This window comes from Oncorhynchus mykiss, chromosome 1 (genome assembly GCF_057628025.1).
Source record: "Oncorhynchus mykiss isolate SJ-2025 chromosome 1, ASM5762802v1, whole genome shotgun sequence".
NCBI classification, from domain to species: Eukaryota; Metazoa; Chordata; class Actinopteri; order Salmoniformes; family Salmonidae; genus Oncorhynchus; species Oncorhynchus mykiss.
Window position 1 is genome coordinate 33779514 of NC_143022.1, and position 24078 is coordinate 33803591.

General features: G+C 42.0%; 3 protein-coding genes across 3 annotated transcripts in view; 2 read left to right on the plus strand and 1 right to left on the minus strand.

Annotated features, from left to right (window-relative positions):
• Positions 1-24078, plus strand: part of tmem253 (transmembrane protein 253) — a 224515-nt gene that overhangs the window by 87213 nt on the left and 113224 nt on the right. The gene's annotated exons all lie outside the window — the stretch shown is intronic.
• LOC110521431 (ADP-ribosylation factor 4) lies at positions 1748-11049 on the minus strand. The gene is made up of 6 exons (XM_021598968.3): positions 9782-11049; positions 9087-9167; positions 8249-8358; positions 8047-8118; positions 3340-3465; positions 1748-3254 (listed from the first exon to the last, which is right to left on the minus strand). The coding sequence occupies exons 1-6, from the start codon at positions 9846-9848 to the stop codon at positions 3168-3170; spliced, it is 543 nt and encodes a 180-aa protein (XP_021454643.1). The 5' UTR covers positions 9849-11049; the 3' UTR covers positions 1748-3167.
• Positions 12265-19707, plus strand: si:dkey-30c15.2 (transmembrane protein 116). The gene is made up of 12 exons (XM_021598921.3): positions 12265-12442; positions 12653-12696; positions 14060-14123; positions 14956-15090; positions 15702-15797; positions 15887-15936; positions 16054-16173; positions 16307-16352; positions 16447-16518; positions 16674-16824; positions 17148-17221; positions 17583-19707. The coding sequence occupies exons 1-12, from the start codon at positions 12407-12409 to the stop codon at positions 17739-17741; spliced, it is 1047 nt and encodes a 348-aa protein (XP_021454596.2). The 5' UTR covers positions 12265-12406; the 3' UTR covers positions 17742-19707.

The following is a 24078-nucleotide window of genomic DNA, read 5'->3' on the forward strand; positions in this document are numbered from 1 at the left end:
CCCTGCCATCCAAGACCTCTATAACAGGCAGTGTCAAATGAAGGCCCAAAAAATTGTCAGACTCCAGTCACCCAAGCCACTGTTCTCTTCACTAATGCACCAAGTATGGAAACAACAGAACCCTGAACAGCTTCTACCCCCAAGCCTTAAGACTCCTAAATAACTACCTGGACTATCTGCATTGACTCTTTTTTGACTCTTGCACTGACTATGCACACTCACACATAATTACACTGACACCCCAACGCATGCATACTGACGTCACACACACACACACGTTGCTGCCACTGCCTACTATCTATCCTGTTGCCTAGACAATTTACCCCTTCCTACAGTATCTTTACCTCGTACCCATGCATAGCGACTCAGTACTGGTATTCCCTGTACATACACTGTAGCCATGTTATTTGTACTCAATTGTTATTCACTGTGTATTCCGCTTGTCACTATTTCATTTGATTTATTTGAATGTCTATATTGTTGCAAAAGCATTTCACTGTTAGCCTACACCTGTCGTTTACAAAGCACGTGACAAATAACATTTGATTTGACTCAACATGTTGGTCTTTGCTGTTACACAAATAAAAGGACCCTTGTGAATGAGGATAATTCCTACTGTATTGTTTGACCAATCCACTCTCTTTACTCCATAAATTACTTATCTGTAATTTGAGAAAAAGATATCACATTTCATAGTACTGACATAGCACAAACACAGCTTGTACCCAACCCCTCCCAACAGAAACTACCTGGGCTGACACACACACGCTACCATGCTAACTACCCCCTCTGTTGGATAACAACTGCCATGTCAAGATCTGTCTGATGGTTTTAGTCCTCTATTACAGGTTTCCAAATTCGGTCCTGGGACACCCCGAGTTCACATTTAGTTATTTTGCCCCAACACTACACAGCTGATTCACATAATCAAAGCATGATGATGAGTTGGTTATTTGATTCAGCTGCGTAGCACATTAGAAAGTCAAATTTAGCAGATGATTTTATCCACAACTTACAGGATCAATTAGGGTTAAGGGCACATACAGATTTCACTTAGTTGGCTCTGGGATCCAAACCAGCAACCTTTCGGTTACTGGCCCGCGGCTAGGCTACCTGCCGCCCAATTTCCATTAAACTAAGACAACTGGTGTGGTATCATTGTACCTGAAAAACTAAAGATTATTCTAGTTGATGTACAGCACTACAACCAATAGGAAGGCCGAAGAGACATGGGCTCCAGGATGTTATCCTAGGTACAGATCTAGGATCAGCTTCCCCTCCCCAAATCCTAACCATTAGCAGGGGGAAATGCTAAACTGTCCCAAGATCAGTGTCTATGGGCAACTTCACCCTAAACCGAGATGTGGTAGTGTGGACTATGGTGTCACACCCCCTCTATATTTTTGGTAAACCTTGAATGAGGCACCGTGTGACAGCAAGGACATTAGACAGAAGTCATTTGCATCAGTTTGGTCCTCATTTCATCTAATTCCAGATTACCACTCAGCCAGGCAAGTGAATGTGCATAGTCACACAAAGGTTTGTTTACTGTTGGCTTTGGAACAATACCAGAAAGAATACCAGAAAGAAGCAAATTCACTTCCACCAGAGAGACCTAAAGCGTTTGGCTGCCAAACATGAAGCACGAGTACATTACACATTCCTCAACGCAACCTACAGAGAATTACAGACGTATACTGAAATATCCAGAACACATGAACATAGACATAGAAAATCCTCAGAAAAACACAATTTAACAGGTGAATTTATTAGAGATCTTTTGTAAAACAGTTAGTTATCAGATCATTCAAAGTTGTGAGGCAGCTTCCAGAAGCAGTCAGTCAACTGGAATGTATGCCTAGCCCAGGGAGATTGAGTAGGGGTGTGTGGAAGAGTCAGATTAAGTGTGCAAAATCAGCCAGAAGAGCACACCTAACCACAATCATGCGCAGCTGAACCAAAGCATGCCCCTGCACTATACAACACTGATATTGGCCTTGTTCCAATGCTTAGAAAACACAATTTCTGCTTCCTTTCCTTCAGGTTATCAAAGATTGGTCAAGTGAGGACAAGGTTTCCACTGCATTGTTTCAAGCCAGTACTTCTTAAATCTAATACATTTCAAGGAAGGGCAGGAGGGAAGAAAACATTTAAGTATTAGAACAGGCACAGTCTGGGTTAGGTGCTGCTTATTCTCACAAAACAGCCTTGTGTGGTTTCAACTTGCTTGAGGTAGAAGTTGTACCTAAACACAGCTCCTACATCAGATAACCCATCCTAACCTGAACCACAAGGTGGATGAAAAAGTATTCAGCCCGTTTCAATGCTTAGTGGCAGCAACTACCTTACCATTTCAGATTCCCAGTTTAGATCAAAGCACATTAGGAAATGGGTTATTGCATAAAAAATAAAAAGGACATGTGGAAAACCCAGAGCAAACCTACTCTACAATTAGATGAAGAAAATAGGAAGTACCAGGAGCCAACTGTTTCCAGTGGTTCCATTCACTAAAAGGAGTTCCATTTGGCTCCCAGGGAACAAAAACTTCCTCAAACATCTTGAGGTTTATGGCATCAGTGTCTTCATCTCACTCTAGAAGCTTCTGTCCTTACCGAGGTGACAGAATGGCAATGAGGTCACAGGGGTGAGGGGTAAGGTTGTTTCAATGAAAATGTCCATGAAGTCTAGTGGAGCTGAACAGTTTGAGGTAGAAGTTGCCCTTAACCACAGATCTAGGATCAGATTACAACACACCCAATCCTAATCTTAACCATAAGCATATAAAAATAAAAAAAAGTGACCCAGGATCAGCGTTTTGGGGCAACTTCGACCCAGCTGAACAATGTGCAGAGGAAAGAGGGGTCGTCTTCAAGGTGTCTCAGAGCAGCAATTTCTAAACATGCAACAGAGCGACAGTTTATCTGCTGCGAGACATGAGGTTGGGGAAAATGTGAAGATTAGACAAGTATCTGAAGGGATGACAATAAAGTAAAAAGAGTAGTAACATAACATGTTCCAATAGGTATTGATTGCATTGTCCACAAGTTCTGTCCACTCTAGGGGCACAGGTTCTTCAAGACCAAAGTTCATTAAAGGTTTCAGTCTCTCTCCGAGGTGTTCTCATCCTCTCTATCGTGCTCTGCTTTTCTTGTCTGTGATGTCCGGTATTACTGCTTGGACAGCTCGTTGGAAAGCCAGTCCAGTCCTTCATACAGTCCTGTGCCCTGCGTCGCACAGGTCGCCTGCACGTGCCACTAAGGAGGAAGAGTGAGAAATAAAAACATTGAGGAGTGTGCGTGTATGTCTGTCGGAGTTTACACGGGCGTGAGTGAGACTCACCACTCTGCTGCGGAGGCTCTGCAGTCCCAGTTTGTCCGTGAGGTCGCTGACCGCCATAGCGTTGGGAAGGTCCTGCTTGTTAGCAAACACCAGCAATACTGCTTCTCTCAACTCATCCTCCTGGAGCTGGGGGGGGGGGGGGGGGGGTGGGGGGGGGGCAGAGTGATTAGATCGCAGGTTTGGGATACGAAGTTTCAAAGCTTATTCACCACGTGCACAGGACACAAGAGGTGTAAAACAGTACAGTGTAATTCTTACCTTGAGAGGGCGTTCCCAACAATGCAGTGATAGAATAACTCGTCATAGTTTATTGTAAAAGGAACACAAGTATATACACATGTCAGTGCCAGTACCTTGTTCAATGTGCAGGTACAGGAGTGGTTAAGGTGGGTTTATACATAAAGTGACTGGTAGTAGACTATTCAAGCAAACAGGGCTGAAAAAGTGACTGGTAGCATGAATATATAAATACTTTTGGTAATATACCAATTATATACACAACCGTTCAAAAGTTTGGGGTCACTTAGAAATGTCCTTGTTTTTGAAAGAAAAGCACATTTTTAGTCCATTAAAATAACATCAAATTAATCAGAAATACAGTGTAGACATTGTTAATGTTGTAAATGAAAATGATGGAAATCGCATATTTTTAATGGAACATCTACATAGGTGTACTGAGGACCATTATCAGCAACCATCACTCCTGTGTTCCAATAGCACATTGTGTTAGCACAGCTGATAACTGTTGTTCTGATTAAAAAAGCAATAAAACAGGCCTTCTTGAGACTAGTTGAGTATCTGGAGCATCAGCATTTGTGGGTTCGATTACAGGCTCAAAATGGCCAGAAACAAAGCACTTTCTTCTCAAACAGGACAAAAGAACAGCTTTTTAGGGAAGAAACAGTCAGCTGGTATTCTGTCTATAATGGAGTAGCCAGCACAGTCACAGGATCTCAACCCTATTGAGGGGTTGTGGGAGCAGCTTGACCGTATTGTACGTAAGAAGTGCCCATCAAGCAAATCCAACTTGTGGGAGGTGCTTCAGGAAGCATGGGGTGAAATCTCTTCAGATTACCTCAACAAATTGACAACTAGGTTGTCTTTGACGAAAGCAAAGTTTGAAGGACACAATTATTTCAATTAAAAAGTATTATTTATAACCCTGTCAATGTCTTGACTATATTTCCTATTCATTTCGCAACTAATTTCATGTATATTTACATGGAAAACAAGTCAATTTACAAGTGACCCCAAACTTTTGAACAGTAGTGTATACACACACGTAAACAGGGGTAATAGTGACCAGTAACAGGATAAATACTAACGGTATTGGCAATCTACAGCAGCTTAAGGAAGTAATACATCTAATCAATAATCATTTTAGCAGCAGTGTAAGTTGTGTCTGAGTGTGTAGAGACCTGTGGATGGGCATAGAGTCAGTTTGGACGGTCTGTGGGAGAGTAGTAGTTGTTAGCCATTTAACAGTTATGGCCAAGGGATAGAAGCTGTTTAGGAGTCTGCCTGAGCGTTGATGCACCAGTACTGCCTGCCGTACGGGAGTATGGAGAACAGCCCATGTCTCAGGTAGCTGGAGTTTTGGGCAATTGTTCCACCGGCTGGCATATATGTCCTGGGAGCTGGGCCATCCGCACCACCTTCTGTAGGGCCTTCCGGTCATGGGCGGTGGAGTTGCCATACTAGACGGTGGTACAACCAGTCAGCTCTCAATAGTGCAGCTGTAAAGTTCCTGAGTATCTGAGGGGCCATGCAAAACGTTTCAGCTTCCTGAGGAGAAGAGGTGTTGCCGTGGCTTCCTCACAACCCTTCTGGTGTGAGAGGACCCTGTTAAGTCCTCAGTTATGTGGACACCGAGGAATTTGATGCTCTTGTCCCTCTGCACTGCAGCCCTGTCGATGTAAATGGGGGTGTGCACCCCCACCAAGTTGCAATGTCCAGTCAATTATAAATAAAACAGACCAGGCCTATAGGCCTACATACCATACCAACACTAAAAATACCTACTATTAGCTGGCTACATATCATACATAGAGTAAATATTCCTACCCAGGGCTCTAAAGTGCAACTAATTTGGTTGCACAGGAGACTAAATATTTTGCTCTGATCAGGAGTTTTATTTTGGGAGCACTGTGTGAAAAACCTCCCAGATAATTGTTGTAATGATTAAGCTTTGATGTACCGTTGTTTCCGAGTGCCCTAGAGAAACAAATGTGTGCCGATTCATAAGAGTCATGGGTGCACCATTACTGCAGCGCAAACGGCTTCATTTCTAGACCAACCAGGTCAAAAGATCCGGCCCATATTACCAGCTCAAAATGTATCTTCCCAGAGCGCATTTCACATTGATAAATCATGTCGCGGGTCATTCTAAAACTACTCGCACGTTGACGTTGTTAACCATTTGTTACACTTTGTTCAGCCATGTTAACTCAATGGCTATCTAGCTAACTACAGTAGAATACTACAAAGCAGCATCAATGAATTAGCCAGCTAACTTGCCTAAATATTCTGAAATAACGTTTTTCGGGTGGGATAAGCGTGAAATGGGCATGGTCTAATTGACTCAACCACCAACGAACCAGAAAAATCAGTAGTTATTTCTGGTTGTTTATCAAAGTTAACTGGCTAACTCATTGATCCTGCTTTGTCGTATACCCGTCTGGTAACTTTACCAGTATATCCAGATATTTGTATCAACATTTTAGCATTTATAATAAACTAATGTATTCACAATAGTGATGCACTGATATTACATTCCTTGCCCCAAAAAAAACAATACCGATTTAACATTTTTGCAGACTTTTAAGCATTCTAGTACAGTTAAAGTTAACACATACACGCAGCGGTCTAAGGCACTGCATCTCAGTCCAAGAGACATAACTCCAGTCCCGAGTTCAAATCCAGGCTGTATCACATCCGCCCGCGATTGGGAGTCCCATAGGGCGGCACACAATTGGCCCAGCTTCATCCGGGTTTGGCCGGGGTAGGCCGTCATTGTAAATAAGAATTTGTTCTTAACTTACTTGCCTAGTTAAATAAAGGTCACACGCACACCGCACTGACCAAAGAGTTATTTTGTTGGCATTTACGTATGTCCCCATTATTTCTTTCACTTACTTGCTGTGCTGTTTCGTCGCTTATTTGTTCAGTCGTTTCATTCTCAACCAGGATTGCTATGGAACGCCATTTGGGTCTTTGCATGTCAAAAAAAGATACGTTAAATAACACTACTTGATGTGTCAAATAAGCTTGTTGACCAAGGACCTGAATATGAATGCACATCACATAATTTAACACATTTTTTCACTCGTATTTCATATGTCACAACGATTCGATACGTATGCTGGTAAAGTTGTCTCGTGCACCTACAGTGCTGGTCATAAAAAGCTAGCTAGCTCATGAATGCAAACAATGTTCTTCCCCAAAAACATAGTAAAACATTCTGTTTCAACAGTTTAGCTAGCTAACTATATAGCTAGGAGTCATCTAAAAATAACCCTAATTTATAAGACAGTTCTTATACTTCAAAATAAAAGTATGAGATAATTCTACTATTTGTATTCATTTGATTCACTGTCAACTACATACTTTTATTTTGAAGACAAACCGCAAATTCCACTATTGTACCTAATCCTTATTGTGGCTAGTTTCACAATACATAACCAAGTCCGGTCAAGCCTCACTGGCCAGATGAAGCTAGCTGGCTGCTTATAACGTTAGCTTTGGGCAACAGGGTTAAGTGGCTGGCTAGCTATTTATTTTCATGAACAGAATTAAAATTTGAATAGGCGAACAACAAGTGAGAATAATTCAAATGACTGCAGTTTCCACTGGTCATTGTTTTCAGGCTGGTTGTATTGGCACTAGCTAGGTACCAAGCTAAAGCTAGCTACCCCAGAAGTTGCGGTCGAACAAATTATGCTTGATTACCAAATAGGTATTGTAAACACGTTTCGTGGCCGGCGTTTGCTTGTTCACACAGCTTTGACAGTGCTACTGTATCTTTTTTGAAAAGCAAAGACCCAAACTGTGTTCCATAGTATGTATGACGCTATCACTGTATAACTCCGGAAGGGCAACATTTAAAAATGTGCGCACTTGATAGTGTGTACCGGTGCTCAGCCAGTTGGCAAAAGCCAACATCATCCACGACAGAGAACGGTTGATGAACGAATTCCATCATCTTGGCTTTAATGGATTTTGCCTTTTGAGTTGTCACACTGAAATTCTTACTCTTTCAAATGACTGCTCGATCCACACAGCAGACATTGTGGGCTAGGTTAGGAATGCTGTGTTGCAGGTGTGCCGCAAAATTTTACATGGCGTCATTACATCACGTACATACGATATATAGGTATGCACGTCAGCTTTGACATCGGCCAATACTGATGTTGGCATTTTTAGCTAATATCGTCCGATTCCGATATGTTCACCGATATATCGTTCAGCTCTAATTTACAATGTTACATATTCGTTTCTAGAGCACAACAGGTGTCAAGAGCAGCTATAATTAATTTAGGCCCAATATAGGCTCTGAATTAAAAAACAAAACATTTAAATAACATTTTCAGGTGTTCCTAAATGTCATGTGGTGCTTCTAACTTTTTAAAGATGGGAGCACCAGTGTAATTTGTGAGCACCAGTGTGACCACCAATATTTTTTATTTTAATCTAGAGCACTGTACCCACCATTTTGGAGAGCTCCTCTGCAGACTCCGCCACTCTCTCTCTGTCGTTGCTGTCTACTACAAAGATCAGACCCTGAGGGAGGAACACAAAGTCAGAGCAGGGCAGGGACAGTCAGGAGGATGCCCGGAGGCATTACATAAGAGGAATAAAAGAGCAGGCTGTGGTGTAGCCTCCCCGGTTTCCTTTTGGTGCGTGAGTTTACCTGTGTGTTCTGGAAGTAGTGTCTCCAGAGAGGTCTGATCTTGTCCTGACCACCCACATCCCACACTGTGAAGCAGATGTTCTTGTACTCCACCGTCTCCACGTTAAAGCCTGTCACCCACACCATTAAGGGACTTAAACAAATAGACATTTCTAATTTCCAGTGTTCAAAAACAATTGTCGTCACATGAGCTATCACCTTGGAAACTTTGAGGGTGTGTGGTGGACTGTATGTATGCATGTATTGGGTTTAAATGTCACTCCCACAATTTATGGATGTCAATATTAGGCTACATACAATGTGTACAAAACATTAGGAACACAGATATGCTGGCCCATGGTGACTCCAATGCTTCCCACAGTTGTGTCAAGTTGGCTGGATCTAATGTGGGTGGAGAACCATTCTTGATACACACAGGCAACTGTTGCGTGTGAAAAACTCAGCAGCCTTACAGTTCTTGACACTCACCGTAAACCTGGCACCTACTACCATGCCTATTTCAAAGGCACTTAAATATTTTGTCTTGTCCATTCACCCTCTGAATGGCACACACAAACAATGTCTAAAGGGTTAAAATTCCATCTTTAACCTGTCTCCATCTACACTGATTGAAGTGGATTTAACACGTGACATCAATAAGAGATCATAGCTGTCACCTGGATTCACCTGGTCAGTCGATGTCAAGGAAAGAGCAGGGGTTCCTGTTTTGTACACTCTGTGAATGTGATTAGTGACTCCAATATACCTAGCTATGGTGATCATCAACAAAGGTAATTCGAGTAGGAATCAGCTGAGACTGGAGGGTGAAAGGTGGTGGGTGTGACTGAGTGTGTTTTACCAATAGTTGGAATGGTGGTCACTATTTCTCCCAGCTTCAGTTTGTACAAGATAGTGGTTTTCCCTGCAGCATCCAAGCCAACTGAGAAAACACAAACAACGTTATGATTAAAATAACAAGATCTCATTCGCACATACAACTGCAAGCATGAGCGAGCAATCAAACATGTCTACACTGTCGCATTGACACTTGACTGTCCATATCGATACAGCTGATTAAAGACACGAAAATCCACCATTCAAATGACAGATAAGCTAAAATGGCTAGCTAACGTTAACTAGAACTAACAAACTACTCAAGAGAAACTACTCAAAGAAAACATTGCTAGAGTAGATAGGTATTTGTGTTAGCTAGTTGGCTATGAACTTTCTGTAAGTTAGTTGACACAATGAACCAACAAAACAAATAGTTTTTTTTATGACCAGCACTGTAGGTGCGCGAAACAACTTCACCAGCATCATCGCATGAATCGTTGTGACATATGAAATACGAGTGAGTTAAGTTAACGTTAGCTAGCTACAGTAATATAGCAGTTAGCAACACTACCAAATATTTACTAACGTTACTTTAAATGTTAACTAACGTAGCTAATTTGTTACCGTTACTATTGAATCTTCAAGCTAAATCTTTTGGGTCCAACGAATCTGTTTTTCTTCATGGGCTACTTACTCAATAAAGACTCAGCTGACACTTACCCATAAGTATTCTCATCTGTTTCTTGCCGAACAGTCTGGTAAAAACTGACGAGATGAGAAGCCCCATGTTGTGAGTGAATGTCAAAATTTTAAGCAAAGCTTTTCTAAATTCTTGTCGTTGTTGAGACGAGGCGTGAATCGTTATGTTTGTGACACCCAAAGCAAGAATCGTTTATTTCTGTCCTCTGATGCTGCTGCCACGTCCGGGCCAACGTGGAACTCCCGACGTCATCTATTTGACTCAACTTTATTAGTAATACAATGGGTTCAACGTGGTGATGGAAATTAAACAACAGCAATAATATTAACGCACTAATGCAAGACCATTTGTCTTGACAAACATTATCGTAAGTAAAACAACTCTGCATTTACGGGTTCGACCGATCCAACACTACTCATTTGTATCACATAAAAAAATTATGTTAAATGGTAACTTGTGCACACTGCTTTTGCCAGCAAGATGCAGTTCAATTGTGTGGCACCAGATGTCCTTACAACACGGTTACGCTGTTATTGCAATGTCACATCAGATTGACCCTCTGGTCAGTATTTCCCGAGGAATAGTCGATGTGCTGCATGTATATAGAAGTACAAAAGTATGTGGACAGTATGTGGTCAAATTAGTGTATTTGGCTATTTCAGCCACACCCGTTGCTGACAGGTGTATAAAATCGAGCACACAGCCATGTAATCTCCATAGACAAAACATTGGCAGTAGAATGGCCTTCCTGAAGAGCTCAGTGACATTCAACGTGGCACCATCATAGGATGCCACATTTTCAACCTGCTAGAGCTTCCCTGGTCAATTGTAAGTGCTGTTATTGTGAAGTGGAAATGTCTAGGAGCAACATTGACTCAGCATGAAGTGGTAGGCCACATAAACTCACATAATTATTCTGTCCTTGGTTGCAACACTGACTACCACGTTTCAAACTCCCTCTGGAAGCAAAGTCAGCACAATAACTGTTTTTCGGGAGCTTCATGAAATGGGTTTCCATGGCCGAGCAGCCGCACACAAGCCTAAGATCACCATGCACAATGCCAAGCATCAGCTGGAGGGGTGTAAAGCTTGCCACCATTGGACTCTGGAGCAGTGGAAATGCGTTCTCTAGAGTGATGAATCACATTTCATCATCTGCCAGTCCAACAGATTAATCTGGGTTTTGCGGATGCCAGGAGAAGGCCCTTTCCTGTTTCAGTATGGGAATGCCCCCATGCACAAAGCGAGGTCCATACAGAAATGGTTTGTGGAGATCGGTGTGGAATAACTTGACTGGCCTGCACAGAGCCCTGACCTCAACCCCATCGAATACCTTTGAGATTAATTTGAATGCAGACTCCCAACATCAGTGCCCAACCTCACTAATGCTCTTGTGACTGAATGGAAGCAAGTCCCCACAGCAATGTTCCAACATCTAGTGGAAAGCCTTCAAAGAAGAGTGGATGGAGGCTGTTATAGCAGCAAAGGGGGGACAAACTCCATATTAATGTCCATGATTTTGGAACAAGATGTTCGACATCAGGTGTCCACATACTTTTGGTCATGTAGTGTATATAATTCATCTTTGGTATTTAAATTCTCAAGTGTGAGGGATGTCATGTGTTTGTTTCTGCAATGGGCAGGGACCAATGTCACACATAATAGAGATTGTTTTAAACAAACTTGCACGCACGACGTGCACCAGACTAACTGAGAATATTCTGTGCAATAGTTGTGCAAAACTTGAGACTTCTGTGTTATCAGGAGTGTGCTGCCCCAATCAATCCATCACATTTATTTTATAAAGCACTTTTTACATCCGCAGTTATCACAAAGTGCTTATACAGATACCCAGCCTAAAACAAGAGCAAGCAATGCAGATGTGGAAGCATAGTGGATAGGAAAAACTCCCTAAAAAGGCAGGAACTTAGGAAGAAACCTAGAGAGGAACCAGGCTCTGAGGGGTGGCCAGTCCTTATCTGGCTGTGCTGGTGGAGATTATAGTGTACATGGCCATTAAGGCCAGATTGTTCTACAAGATGTTGAAATGTTCATAGATGGCCAGCATGGTCAAATAATAATCACAGTGGTTATAGAGCGTGTAACAGACACCTAGGGCAGCTAACCTAGTATCACAGTCTACCATCACAGAGAAACATGTTATCCGGGTATTTAGAGTAAACAATGTTTTTACTGCATTTTAGTATTTCTCCTCCTTTCTCCTATATTTGTGTGTCCCATAAAGAAATAACTTCAATGGCCCCATATTCTGGAATCTCCAGGTTATGCAAGGATGCATTTCCCTCTCTGGCCTTTTCTAAAAATCTCCAAACCTGTATGAGTCATGGTTCATTGACAGGCAAAAGAAAGCCATGCACAGCATTCCCGAGGGGACATTCCTTCACCTGTCCCTTGCCGCGGGGCTTTTCGTTGTGCAGGTAAGTGGACACGTGACAGACTGGTCCAAGGTGCAGATATCTTTGTGCCATGGGCGGGGCCGTCTGTTAATAACCCACTCAGATTTATGGAAAGAATCATATCTTTTGTGCTGTGGACCACATGGATAACGCGTTCTTTATTTCAGGCTAAGGACAGGTGCGCTTTGAATAACTTTGCCAAGGTGGCAATTGTGTGGCTCATTCACTATGGATCCTTCGAATGGAACTTTAAGTAACGACCAGGTATTAAATATTTTTTTACTGATTAGAGCAAGTAAATTGATGTGTATCCTAAACCTATTTACATTTTAGGTATAGCTATAGGCCTAGTGGATCCATACAGAGGTCCATACAGAGCTGCATTGGTGCTATAAGCCCAGGCTCAGTCTGTTTTATATAGGAGGCTATTTTAACACACTATTGAATTGATTTGAATGTTCTTCCTTTATTTAGATCACTGGTCTCTCGACTGTGTACCTAGTATCTCTGTCGTTAAGGTAAGCACATCTGACTTCAAACACCCTTAGGCTATCTGTGACACATGAATGTAAAGTGTTGCGTTCATGTTGGCTAGGATTTGAGGACATTTAGGTCTAGCTGTTTCTACATTTATCTGCTCTTAAGTGTAGTGAAAATAGCTTTACCTATGTGTTTTCAAATCAAACCAATTTATAGTAGGTTAGTCTAGAACATATTTTAGTTTGTTGCTGTTGAAAATGTAGACTGGCAAGCTACACCACTGAGAAGTTGACTTCACGTGTCAAGTCATAATAACACGGTTGGCCTCCCATCTTTTCAGATTCATATTTCTTCTGTGTTGCCAGTTAGACCAGTTGAGCAACCTGACATGCATGTTAATAACGCAATGCTGAATGTATCCTAACTCATCATAGCCTGGGCCCATAGAAAAATATAAGCACTATGTTTCTATGTCTAACCATAGCTCGTTACACCACTACCATAGTGCAATTTAAGCCTGCATAGCAGATGAGGAGTTTGTTGCTTGGCTGCAAAGAAACGCTTGATTTGTTACGTTTATTTTGGGTCATGTTTTATATACGTAATTTTTGAGACTACCTTGTTCTTTTTCTTGACTTCTTATATTTGAATGTATGTAGCCTATATCTGATTGCAGAGGAATTGAGATGAGTGAGTGATTTTTGAGTTGTTAGCCTCCCATTTCAGCACCTACTCGGCTGGACAGCTCCCCCTTTTTACTAAATAACCTCAACCAAGCCCCCTCCACAGTGTGTGTGTGTGTGTGTGTGTGTGTGTGTGTGTGTGTGTGTGTGTTTTTGGTTCTACTATCCTTGTGGGGCCCAGAAGTCCTCACATGGATAGCAAAACAAGTTATATTCTGACAAGTGGGGACATTTTGCTGGTCCCCGCAAGTAAAAAGGCTATTTTAGGCTTAAGGTTTATGTTTAGGGTTACAATTGGGATTAGGGGTTTGGGGTTAAGGTTAAGGGTTAGGGTTAAGGTTAAGAGTTGGGAATCAATTGTTTGGTCCCCACAATGATAGTAAAACAAATGTGTGTGTGTGTGTGTGTGTGTGTGTGTGTGTGTGTGAGAGAGAGTGAGAGAGTTCATGGGCAGTGTGCTCAATTAAATCCATCTACGTCAGGCATACCTGCTAGTTATTCCGATGGTTTATTGGTCAAGTGTAGGCTTACAGTACATTACATTTTATATTGGATTTTATATTTCTTTATTGTATTTCATGGGTTTCTGTTTCAATTTGATTGTAATTATTCTCCATCACAACCTTTGTGAACATGCTGGATGAAATGTTTGAATGTTATGTAATAGTGCTACAATTTTATACAGTCAGTATTGAGGTATTTTACTTTCTGCGTACAGCTTGATTGGGAGTTTTTCAGTGCTGGTGGTTTCCATCGCAAGGAGGAGGCACTTACAAGAACAGGTGGGTGGATGAGAAGAGAATGTTTGATTGTGTGTGTGTGTGTGTGTGTGTGTGTGTGTGTGTGTGTGTGTGTGTGTGTGTGTGTGTGTGTGTGTGTGTGTGTGTGTGTGTTCGTGCTTGTGTGTGTGTGTGTGTGTGTATGTTTGTGTGTGTGTGCTTATGTGTACCTGTGTGTGTGTGAGTGTGATAATGCAACTTAGTTATTGTAAAAATTATTTCCAAGGCGGTGTCTTGGCTAAATATCTGTCTACCAGGCTCACTCAGGATGTAACTACCTGAACATTGCAGGTAGAATAGTCATGAATAGAGCTGACATGATTCCTTACTCTAAATGTATTTTCTACAAAACATAATCATTATGTTTCCCGAAACGTTGTGGCCAGCTGAACGTGGCCCAGGCTACTATCTGTCTGTCTGCCTGTGTCTATACTCCCTCATTGAGGCAGAACTATAGGACTGTGTGCTCTATCAACTCTAGCTAAAGTCAGAGGAATATTCTAGTAGGGTCACAAAGGCTGGCTGGACAAAGGGACAATAATACCTGAACTATAGAACAGGGAACGAACAGTACCAGTACAAACTATTTACTGAATGTCCATGAAGTCTAAACATACAATAACCCATCCAGAGCACCGTCAGAAATGTTGGTGATGGGACCAACGTGACCCTGGACACAGTCTTACAGACGCTGTAACACCACGGCTATGAATGATATCAAGTCTATTCCCACTTACCTCAAGCACATTAGACAGGCTATATTCTGTGGCCGTTGATGTACAATGTTGTTGTCATTTTCTCTTAGTTTTGCTAACACGCGCCTGTGTCTCTCTAGGTGAATCCCCTGGTCCAGCTGGCTGTAGCTGATCTGTTGGCAGCAGCCACCTTGATGTTCACCAACGCAATGAATGAGACCGACAGCTTCACCGACAGTGTGTTAATCTGTAAACACCTACTGCCTCTGTCACTGGTGAGCCAGCCTACTGTGGTTCTTATTTGCAGGGATAGTGCACTATAACAATCCTCAACTTAGAATGAACGTTCTGTAGATACAATCGAGTTCAATTTTGTACGTGGTCTCCTTAAAAAACACTCTACAGCTTTGAGACGCACTACAGATCTATGAATTACTTGAAATGTGGTTCATGAAAAGACTAGAATGCTTGTGTGCTCACCTCTAGACTGAGGTATAGATAAGGCATAGATACTGTACATAGTCTGTCTTTGAGTGCTGCAGTGCGAGTGATCCAACTTTAAAAGCATTTTAGTTCATGTTTGTTTAGACTTCACATTCACATACCAGCAGATGAATCTGCAGGGCAGACAGAACACACAGTACATCTGGGGTGGAGGAACTGTTCTATCCTGTGTTATGTCATGGAGCATGACATTATGCTGTGTCGTTTATAGAGACAGAGTGTGAAGAAGCAGTTTTACAGCTTGTCCTTTTCTATTACAGACCTTTACCTGGTGCGCTTCCTGTTCTCGACACTTTACTGTGTGTTTTTTTGTCTATACATTTAACTTTGTGTGTGTGTGTTTGTGTGTGTATGGTGTGTGTGTGTGTGTTCTCTGTTCCAGACATTTTACTGTGTGTCGTTTCTGCTGGTGGTAGTGTATGCCTGGGAGTCAAAGCAAGCTGTCGAGAGATGGAGGGAGAGACCAAGAGAGGAAGAGGTGAGGTCCCAACCCTCCACCAAGGGCACACACACACCTCGACTTTGTTTGATTCATTCTAAAAATCAAACATCTCTCTCTCCCCCCAGTCCCAGTGTAGACGAAGGGTGGTGGTGTTGCCTGTAAATACACTTGTGTGGTGAGTCACTATTTAATTTCCAACTAAAAATGTCCCTGGATTTAACCAAACTGATCTGCGTAGTGTGTTAAAAGCAGCATATGTCCCTAACTGTTTGTGTGTGCGGTGCCCCAACAGGTTTACGCCGTTGGTGATGTACTTTGCGTACACAATGTCTTTAGTCCTGACCACAGCGGACTTGGTACCAGCCGGACACGGGACAGCAAACCACAGTGAAGTTAGCACATATTGCACCAGGTGTGTGTGTGTCTTTGTCAAGATTTGTCTTATGACACGAATGAGAGAAAATGTAGACACTCTTGCGAAACAAATCGTATGAATGAAATGGATTCCTTATCTCACGTCTCTCTGTGATTGTGTTTCCTCCTAGCTGTATCCTCTTCTTGCATGTCTGGAGTGACCACTGCTCAGATATTGTGAGTAAATACCTGGTTCCACCTGGGTTGTATCTGTGTGTTTATGAAGGGACTGGAGAGCATATTGAATGAGACCTTTTTTTTTTTTTTTCAGGAACAGATCCATGACATGTTCATGCGATGCTTCCTCTTCTTCAGTGTGATACTAGTGTTGGTGTGCTGCACGGTAAGTACCAGACATCTTCACTAGTCTAGCATACAACACACAATACAGTTACCATATCAACATGGGTTCATTTACAGTAGTTTAAGTAGTTTACAACCAATGTAATGAAGAAGGATGATCATGAAAATGATGAGTGATGTACTGTACCTGTGCAGGTGGTTTACTACAAGGTGGACAGCTTGTATCGCAGGTACGAGGAGGGACTATTTCCTGTGGAGGGAGACGCACGTTCAAGGAAAAGACTGAGGGGTGTGTTCTCCACTGTTCGCTACATGATTGTGGTTATCATCTTCTGCTGGACGCCAGGTACACAAAGTCATCCCAACACACACACACACACACACACACACACACACACACACACACACACACACACACATACACACACACACACACACCATAGGAGGCTGGTGGGAGGAGCTATAAGAGGACGGGTTTCATTGTAATGGCTGGAACGGAATCAATGGAAGTGTACCAAACAAATATAACACATGGAAAAGTGTGTTTTACTCCATTCCAGCCATTACAATGAGCCTGTCCTCTGATAGCTCCTTCCACCAGCCTCCTCTGATACACACACACATTGTCTGCGTGTATCTCCAACCTCCTATTTTGTTCCCTGTCCCCAGCTCTTCTTCTGGTTGTCCTGTCTGTGATGCCAGACATACCTAAAGAGAAGCTCTTCCCCCTCTATGTTATACAGGTCAGTATTTCTGTACAACTATCTCACTGCTGACTGCAGACATACATAGCCCTAACAAGATGCCATCACCCAGAATGAATTGCCCTTTCCCCTAGAGAGCGTTCTTTAACTATGTCAAATTAATAATGACACTAGATAAGCACCCATAATGCTTTATCCTTACCCACTGGGCACAGATGTAAATCAAAACTAGACTTTGAACTGACTGACATTTGGTTGAGTAGTCAACTAACGTGAATTCAATGTGAAATCAACAAAAAAACGTCAACATGTCATTGGATTTAGGCAAAACATTGTGTGAAAATAAATACAGATTTTTTTGGTTGGGTACCCACTATACTCCATCTTGGTGTCGCTGCAGGCGGTGACGGTGTCGCTGCAGGGCTGTCTGAACAGTGTAGTCTACGCCTGGAGACGACCAAACTTCAGAGACGCTGTGCTTGGAGAGAGGATGCCCCTGCTCAGCCAAGACGCCCCCCTGTCCTTCTTCGATGAATCACTGAGGGGGCCGCCAGAGTGACGGAAGAGGAAGCGAGACATTCCACTCGCTAGTTTTTTCTGGTTCATATACAGTCAATAAACTAAACAGACCAAACCCAGCTACTAATGCAATGGTGCTATGGGAGAGCCACCCCCTTAAGCAGAAAGGAACTGACCATTGTTGGTCAATGGTAAACGGCCTGAGTGGGACATCTCATCTATCCACCATTTTTGGGGGCGCCCATTGACGCCTGACCTCTAGCCCTTAACCCAGACTCGAGAGATGCTGCTGGTGGAATTCTCCCTCTGGCCCAGATCTAGAAAGAGTTTTCCCTGCTCAAGTACTAACCTTCACCATTGAGGAAAGCGATTCAACACTGGCCTTAGATCCGTTTCTAGGGAGAACTTCATTCCTCTGGAGCCAAGACAATGGAGTTTATGATGTACTTATTTTACTGTTATTTATTCTGAAAATAATCTTCAATGCTTTCATATCATATTTTTAGTACTGTGTTCTTTCTGTAAGAAGGGTTGATAAGGTGATTATTATGATGAGTTGTAGAGCCAGGTGGGCCGGAGAATAATAGAAGTCAACATGATATGACAATGATTCTCGTTTGATTAATTCATTGATTAATATGGTTTACAAAGCACTTCCTTAAGGGTTGGGGGATGGGCCCCTTTCCCAATTTCCAATAGATAGCTAGAGTTACTACGGCAGGAATTGTCTACAACATAGCAAACAATGTAACTAGCAAGAATAGCAAGTTTTGTACACGTTCAGTTTTGTACACATTTGTACACATTCACAGGCTTTTGTATCAGGTTGTAAGTCACTCTGGATAAGAACGTCTAATAAATGACAAACATGTCAATGTAAATATAGTATCACCCTGAACAAACTGAAGAAAGATCAGGGGTATGTTTTTTATTCTATCATTTGACATCAATGATCCCTTGATTTTGGGGGGGCATTTAGCAAATTTCGGGTCTGCTGAGCGCAAACTTGAATGTTGTGAAAATTCTGTGCATCTTCCAGCATGCATTTACTGTGCACACTGAGGCTGTACTCGCTTTAAGTTACAGTTTTAACAGTGGCCAAGTAGGCTACTGTTGCTATTTGATCATAATATAGGCCTACCAGAGTGGCCTACCATGAAAAACAATGGAGAAAATGCATCCCATAACGCATGGAAATAGCTGTTCTATCATTCAGCCTACAGTAGCAATGTGTGATGCTCAATGTAGGCCTGCATTCCATGAGAGTTTAGAAGAAAAACATGCAGGGCTTGACATGAACCTGTTTATCCACTTGTCCTTCAGACACGGAGGGGACTGAACATGTTGTTGTGTTGTTTAATTCAAGAAACCAAATAAAATGCATTATTATTCTAATACCATTATTACAGAGAATCAGACAAATTGTGCTACCCTCTGCCTATTGTCTACTACGCTTATTCATGCCTGTCTCAAATTACAACACTGCCCCTTTAAGACAAAAAAGCTCTTTATTTGACTAGCTTTTCAGAGATGTCTAGAAATGTTGACATGTTGTGCTCTTGTAGGAAGGAATCACTCTCCCATTGCTGACTGCACATTATCTATAACTGGGCTAATAACTCACTTGGTCACAATTGCCACAGTAAAGGGAAACGTTGATAGTGTTAACTAACAGGGAAAACGCTAGAAAGTTGAGTGAAGTTCAATCTCCTGCTTCTATCTGTGGGCTGATATTTCTTCTGTGCTCTGCAAGGCAGTCCTGGTGGAGCTGCGGGGCAGTCTCAAGCTACTGCGTGCAGTTTAAAGGGAATACTGTTTGACATGTGTATAAAAGTAGAAAAATACGAATGTGAGTCATTTTGCATTTATTTGTTGACCAGTGCTTTATTATATTTTGACAAGTATACCTTCTTTTGTGGTCAGTAAAATCCCAGGAGAACTTGTCATAACATGTTGTTATGATGTTTATTTGTACAATAAATGCATTCTTACCCAGTCCCATTCTACTGATGTTCTCCTCATCTCTTTTATGGTAAGCTAAGGAAAAAATGGTTTAGTCCTATGGTGACCTTGTATCATAATGACTTCAGACATCGGAGTGCTGAGTCAAGTGGTGACATAAATGAGATAGGATTTTGTGCTGTGTCAGGCCCAGTCAGTGTGTGACTATACATGTGAAAGTGTGTGATGAGAGACATGAGAGTTTAAAAGATTAAGGTCACGCACCTTGCTTCGATTCAGCCAGAAGACCATTAGTGAGGTGAAGATGTTGGGCGGTTACGTATTACTCGCAGTCGGCATTCCAACTCATCCCAAAGGTGTACGATGGGGTTGAGGTCAGGGCTCTGTGTAGGCCAGTCAAGTTCTTCCACACCGATCTCGACACACCATGTCTGTATGGACCTCACTTTATGCAAGGGAGCATTGTCATGCTGAAACAGGAAAGGGCCTTCCACAAACTGTTGCCACAAAGTTGGAAGCACAGAATTGTCTAGAATGTCATTGTATACTGTAACATTAAGATTTCCTTTCACTGGAACTAAGGTGCCTAGCCCTAACTGTGAAAAACAGCCCAATACCATTATCCCTCCTCCACCAAAATGTATAGTTTGCACTATGCATTGGGGCAGGTAGCATTCTCCTGGCATCCTCCAAACCCAGATTTGTTTGTCGGACTGCCCGATTGTGAAGCATGATTCATCACTCCAGAAAAGTCCAATTGTGGCGAGCTTTACAACACTCCAGCCGGGAGCTGGCTAGAAACTGCGACTCAGTTCAGGGCAGGGTACTGGGCAGATGCCGGCTAGTGGTGACTATTTAATCGTCTGATGGCATTGAGATAGAAGCTGTTTTTCAGTCTCTCGGTCTCAGCTTTGATGGACCTGTCCTAACCCCCTCATGGGGTGAACAGGCCGTGGCTCGGGTGGCTGAGGTCCTTGATGATCTTCTTGGCCTTCCTGTGACACCGGGTGCTGTAGATGTCCCGGAGGGCAGGCAGTGTGCCCCCGGTAACACAATGAGCTGACCGCACCACCCTCTGAAAAGCTCTGCGGTTGCGGACGGTGCAATTGTCGTACCAGGCGGTGATACAGCCCAACAGGATGCTCTCAATGGTGCATCTGTAGAAGTTTGTGAGGGTCTTAAGGGCCAAGCCTAACCCCCCCACCCCAATATCATAAGTACCACATACACCCCTTCCCTCACAACCTCTCTCCTCAATCACTCTGCCCCACCCTATCCCTCCTAATATAAACACCTCCCTGCAGACACAACAGTGGTTCAGGTCGAGAGGTCACTCTATATTGACACTAAACCACTGTTAATGGTTAGCCAGAGAGACCCAGGGTAGGTACTATATGACGTTTTAGTGGTTGATCAGGACAAGGTGTTATATAACACATCATTTGACTACTAGGTTACCTACACAAAGAGATATACAGACTCAGTCTGTGGAAAATGGAAAGTTTCATAGTAGGTCTTTGTGTTTACCTATTTTGCCTTGGTACACACTCGCTGGAGTCAGAAGGTCAGTGTTGTCATTTTATTTGACATGGCAAGGTACACTTTATAAGGACACATTTTGTTTCCCAAATCCCTAAGATCATTGGTTGAATATTGACATTCAAAGTATTGTGAACCTCAGCTCCAAGGTCAAGCAAGCCTGACAGAAAACTCTTAGGAAGGCCCATATTATGCAATCTTGGGTGATGGAATCCAAATCCTCAATCCCGCATCTGAACTCCTGCCATTTGGAAGGCTCCTCTGCTGCCCCCATTGTAAGACTAACAGGAGGAAATGTTTTTTGCTGTAGCCATTAGACTGGTCAATGAACTAAGAAAAACATGAGATCTGCCCTGCACCAGCTAAGCACTTAACCCAGACATTAAACACATAATGTATTGTTTGAACTTTCTATAAAATAAAATAGCATTCTTTACAGTTATTATACAATATTGAAGTATATTCTCCATGGAAATCCAACAAAACATTTTTGCATGGAAACCAAATGTATGGAAATGGAGATTAATTTGCGTTATTGATAATGTATCATAAAGTCAATAGTCATACACATTGGAGCCCAAGGCAGAAAGACCCGGGCGCTCTGGGAGAGAGTCGTAGCTTTTCCTGATATCATCTCGACAGCGATAAAAACTATTTTATTGTGTTGACATTCTTCTTTTCTCTATTTTCACCTCAATGTTTAGATTCCAATTGTCCACCTCTTCTCTGTTTATTTACTGCTAAAAGTAATCCATGTAACAATTGAGCTATACTTTAGATTTCTTAGATAGCTATTTCAATTCTGCTCTCTCTCACTAACTTTAGAGCCATGGAGTAGAGACAATTTATCTACAAGTTGATTGGTAAGTCTCGTCATTATTTTATTTTCACAAACAGTGACTTGACCTCCACTATTTCGTCTGTCGGACTGCTCGAGGGTTAAGCGTGATTCATCACTCCAGAGAACACATTTCCACTACTCTAGAGTCCAATGGCGGTGAGCTTTACACCACCCCAGCCGACGCTTGGCATTGCACATTGGGATCTTAGGCTTGTGTGTGGTTGCACAGCCATGGAAACCCATTTCATGAAGCTCCCGATGAACAGTTCTTGTGCTGACATTGCTTCCAAAGGCAGTTTGGAACTTGTTAGTGAGTGTTGCAAGCGTGGACAGCACTCAGCGGTCCTGTTCTGTGAACTTGTGTGGCCTACCATCTCGCGGCTGAGCCGTTGTTGCTCCTAGATGTTTCCACTTCACAATAACAGCACTTACAGTTGATCAGGGCAGCCCTAGCAGGGCAGAAATTTGACGAACTGACTATGCTACGTTGAAAGTGACTGAGCTCTTCAGTAAGGCCATTGTACTGGCAGTGTTTGTCTATGGAGATAGCATGGCTATGTGCTTGATTTTATACACCTGTCAGTAATAGGTGTTGCTGAAATAGTCGAATCCACTCATTTACTTTTGTAAATATAGTGTATATAGTAAAGTTGCAATAGCCTGCCGGTCCATTATGACATACAGTGGGGAGAACAAGCATTTGATACACTGACGATTTTGCAGGTTTTCCTACTTACAAAGCATGTAGAGGTCTGTAATTTTTTATCATAGGTACAAATTACAGACCTCTACATGCTTTGTAAGTAGGGAAAACCTGTGAAATCGTCAGTGTATCAAATATTTGTTCTCCCCACTGTATGTTCACGCTTTTGGAGATATGAGACTTGCTATATGTTGTATGTTATAATAGGCCAGTGGACTATTGCAGCTGTGAACTTTGAATTGAGCTTTACTTAATCAAATAACCCCTCTTCCTCCTGTTTCAAATAACTCATCTCCAATACTGTTATTTCATGCTGTGTCTGAAACTGAAATCTATGAATGTTTTAACATCTGTACTTCCTGTATGTGTTTGTACTTCCTGTGTGTGTCTCTGGCCCACATGTGCTGAGACAGGGGTGAAAAGTGTGAATTCCTACAGAGACAAAAAGCCAAAAAGCCATAGTTAGGTCCTGTGCCTTTTCACTTTTCAGCAGGCTGTACTCTGATTTGAGATCAGTGCACAGTTGCATGCTTAACTTTTCAGCAGGCTGTACTCTGATTTGAGATCAGTGCACAGTTGCGTGCTTAACTTTTCAGCGCATGTCTGCCGTTGACATGGATCATCTATGCCAAAGTTCTAGTTGCATGTGATTATGTTATCTGTGAATCAGGTCATTAGTGAATACTGTGTATGCTTTTTAAATAAAGTGAGTTCTACTATTTTAATGATTAATTACATCAATAGATTAAGCCAGTAGAAGTTAATTGTATTTTTTGTTAATGGAGAAACTCAGTGTTGAGGAATGTGTTTGCTTCTTAAATTGCTTTAAAAAAATTGCTTGTAATATTGTATGTTTTTATGACATTGTATGCTTGAATTTTGTACACTGTATCAATTGTGTTCATGCAGGGCTCCCTTGAAAAAGAGACCTTGGTCTCAATGGGACTCTCTGCTAAAATAAAGGTTAAATAAATGTAATAAAAAATAAAACACAATTTAGATATTTCTAAAGACTTTAGTCCCAAATTATTATTTTTGCACATTAAAGAAATTACTCAATGAATGATGTAGCAGCCCAAAGTTGACCAGTGCAATTAGTCTACTTTGATTGAACTATATGTCATAAGATAAAGAAATAAAATGCCCTGGCAATAAAACACTATGGGTCATTCTTTCATACCATATCTATGGAACGAAAGATCAAACACAGCAACTGTTAGAGCATTAATACAATATGAGTGACCTACATAGAGCAGTAATCAACACGTTATGACAAAGCCATCCTCTTTCATGGAGAATAAGTTGGATGTGAGCCACCAGACCCAAGGCTTC

Coding starts and splice junctions, on each gene's coding strand:
- LOC110521431 (XM_021598968.3), bottom strand. CDS start 9,848: ATGGGGCTTCTCATCTCGTCAGTTTTTACCAGACTGTTCGGCAAGAAA. Junction 9,168..9,781: donor ACAGATGAGAATACTTATGG/GTAAGTGTCAGC, acceptor GTGTTTTCTCAG/TTGGCTTGGATGCTGCAGGG. Junction 8,359..9,086: donor GACCACCATTCCAACTATTG/GTAAAACACACT, acceptor TGTGGGTGACAG/GCTTTAACGTGGAGACGGTG.
- si:dkey-30c15.2 (XM_021598921.3), top strand. CDS start 12,407: ATGGATCCTTCGAATGGAACTTTAAGTAACGACCAG. Junction 15,091..15,701: donor ACCTACTGCCTCTGTCACTG/GTGAGCCAGCCT, acceptor TCTCTGTTCCAG/ACATTTTACTGTGTGTCGTT. Junction 16,519..16,673: donor TAGTGTTGGTGTGCTGCACG/GTAAGTACCAGA, acceptor GTACCTGTGCAG/GTGGTTTACTACAAGGTGGA.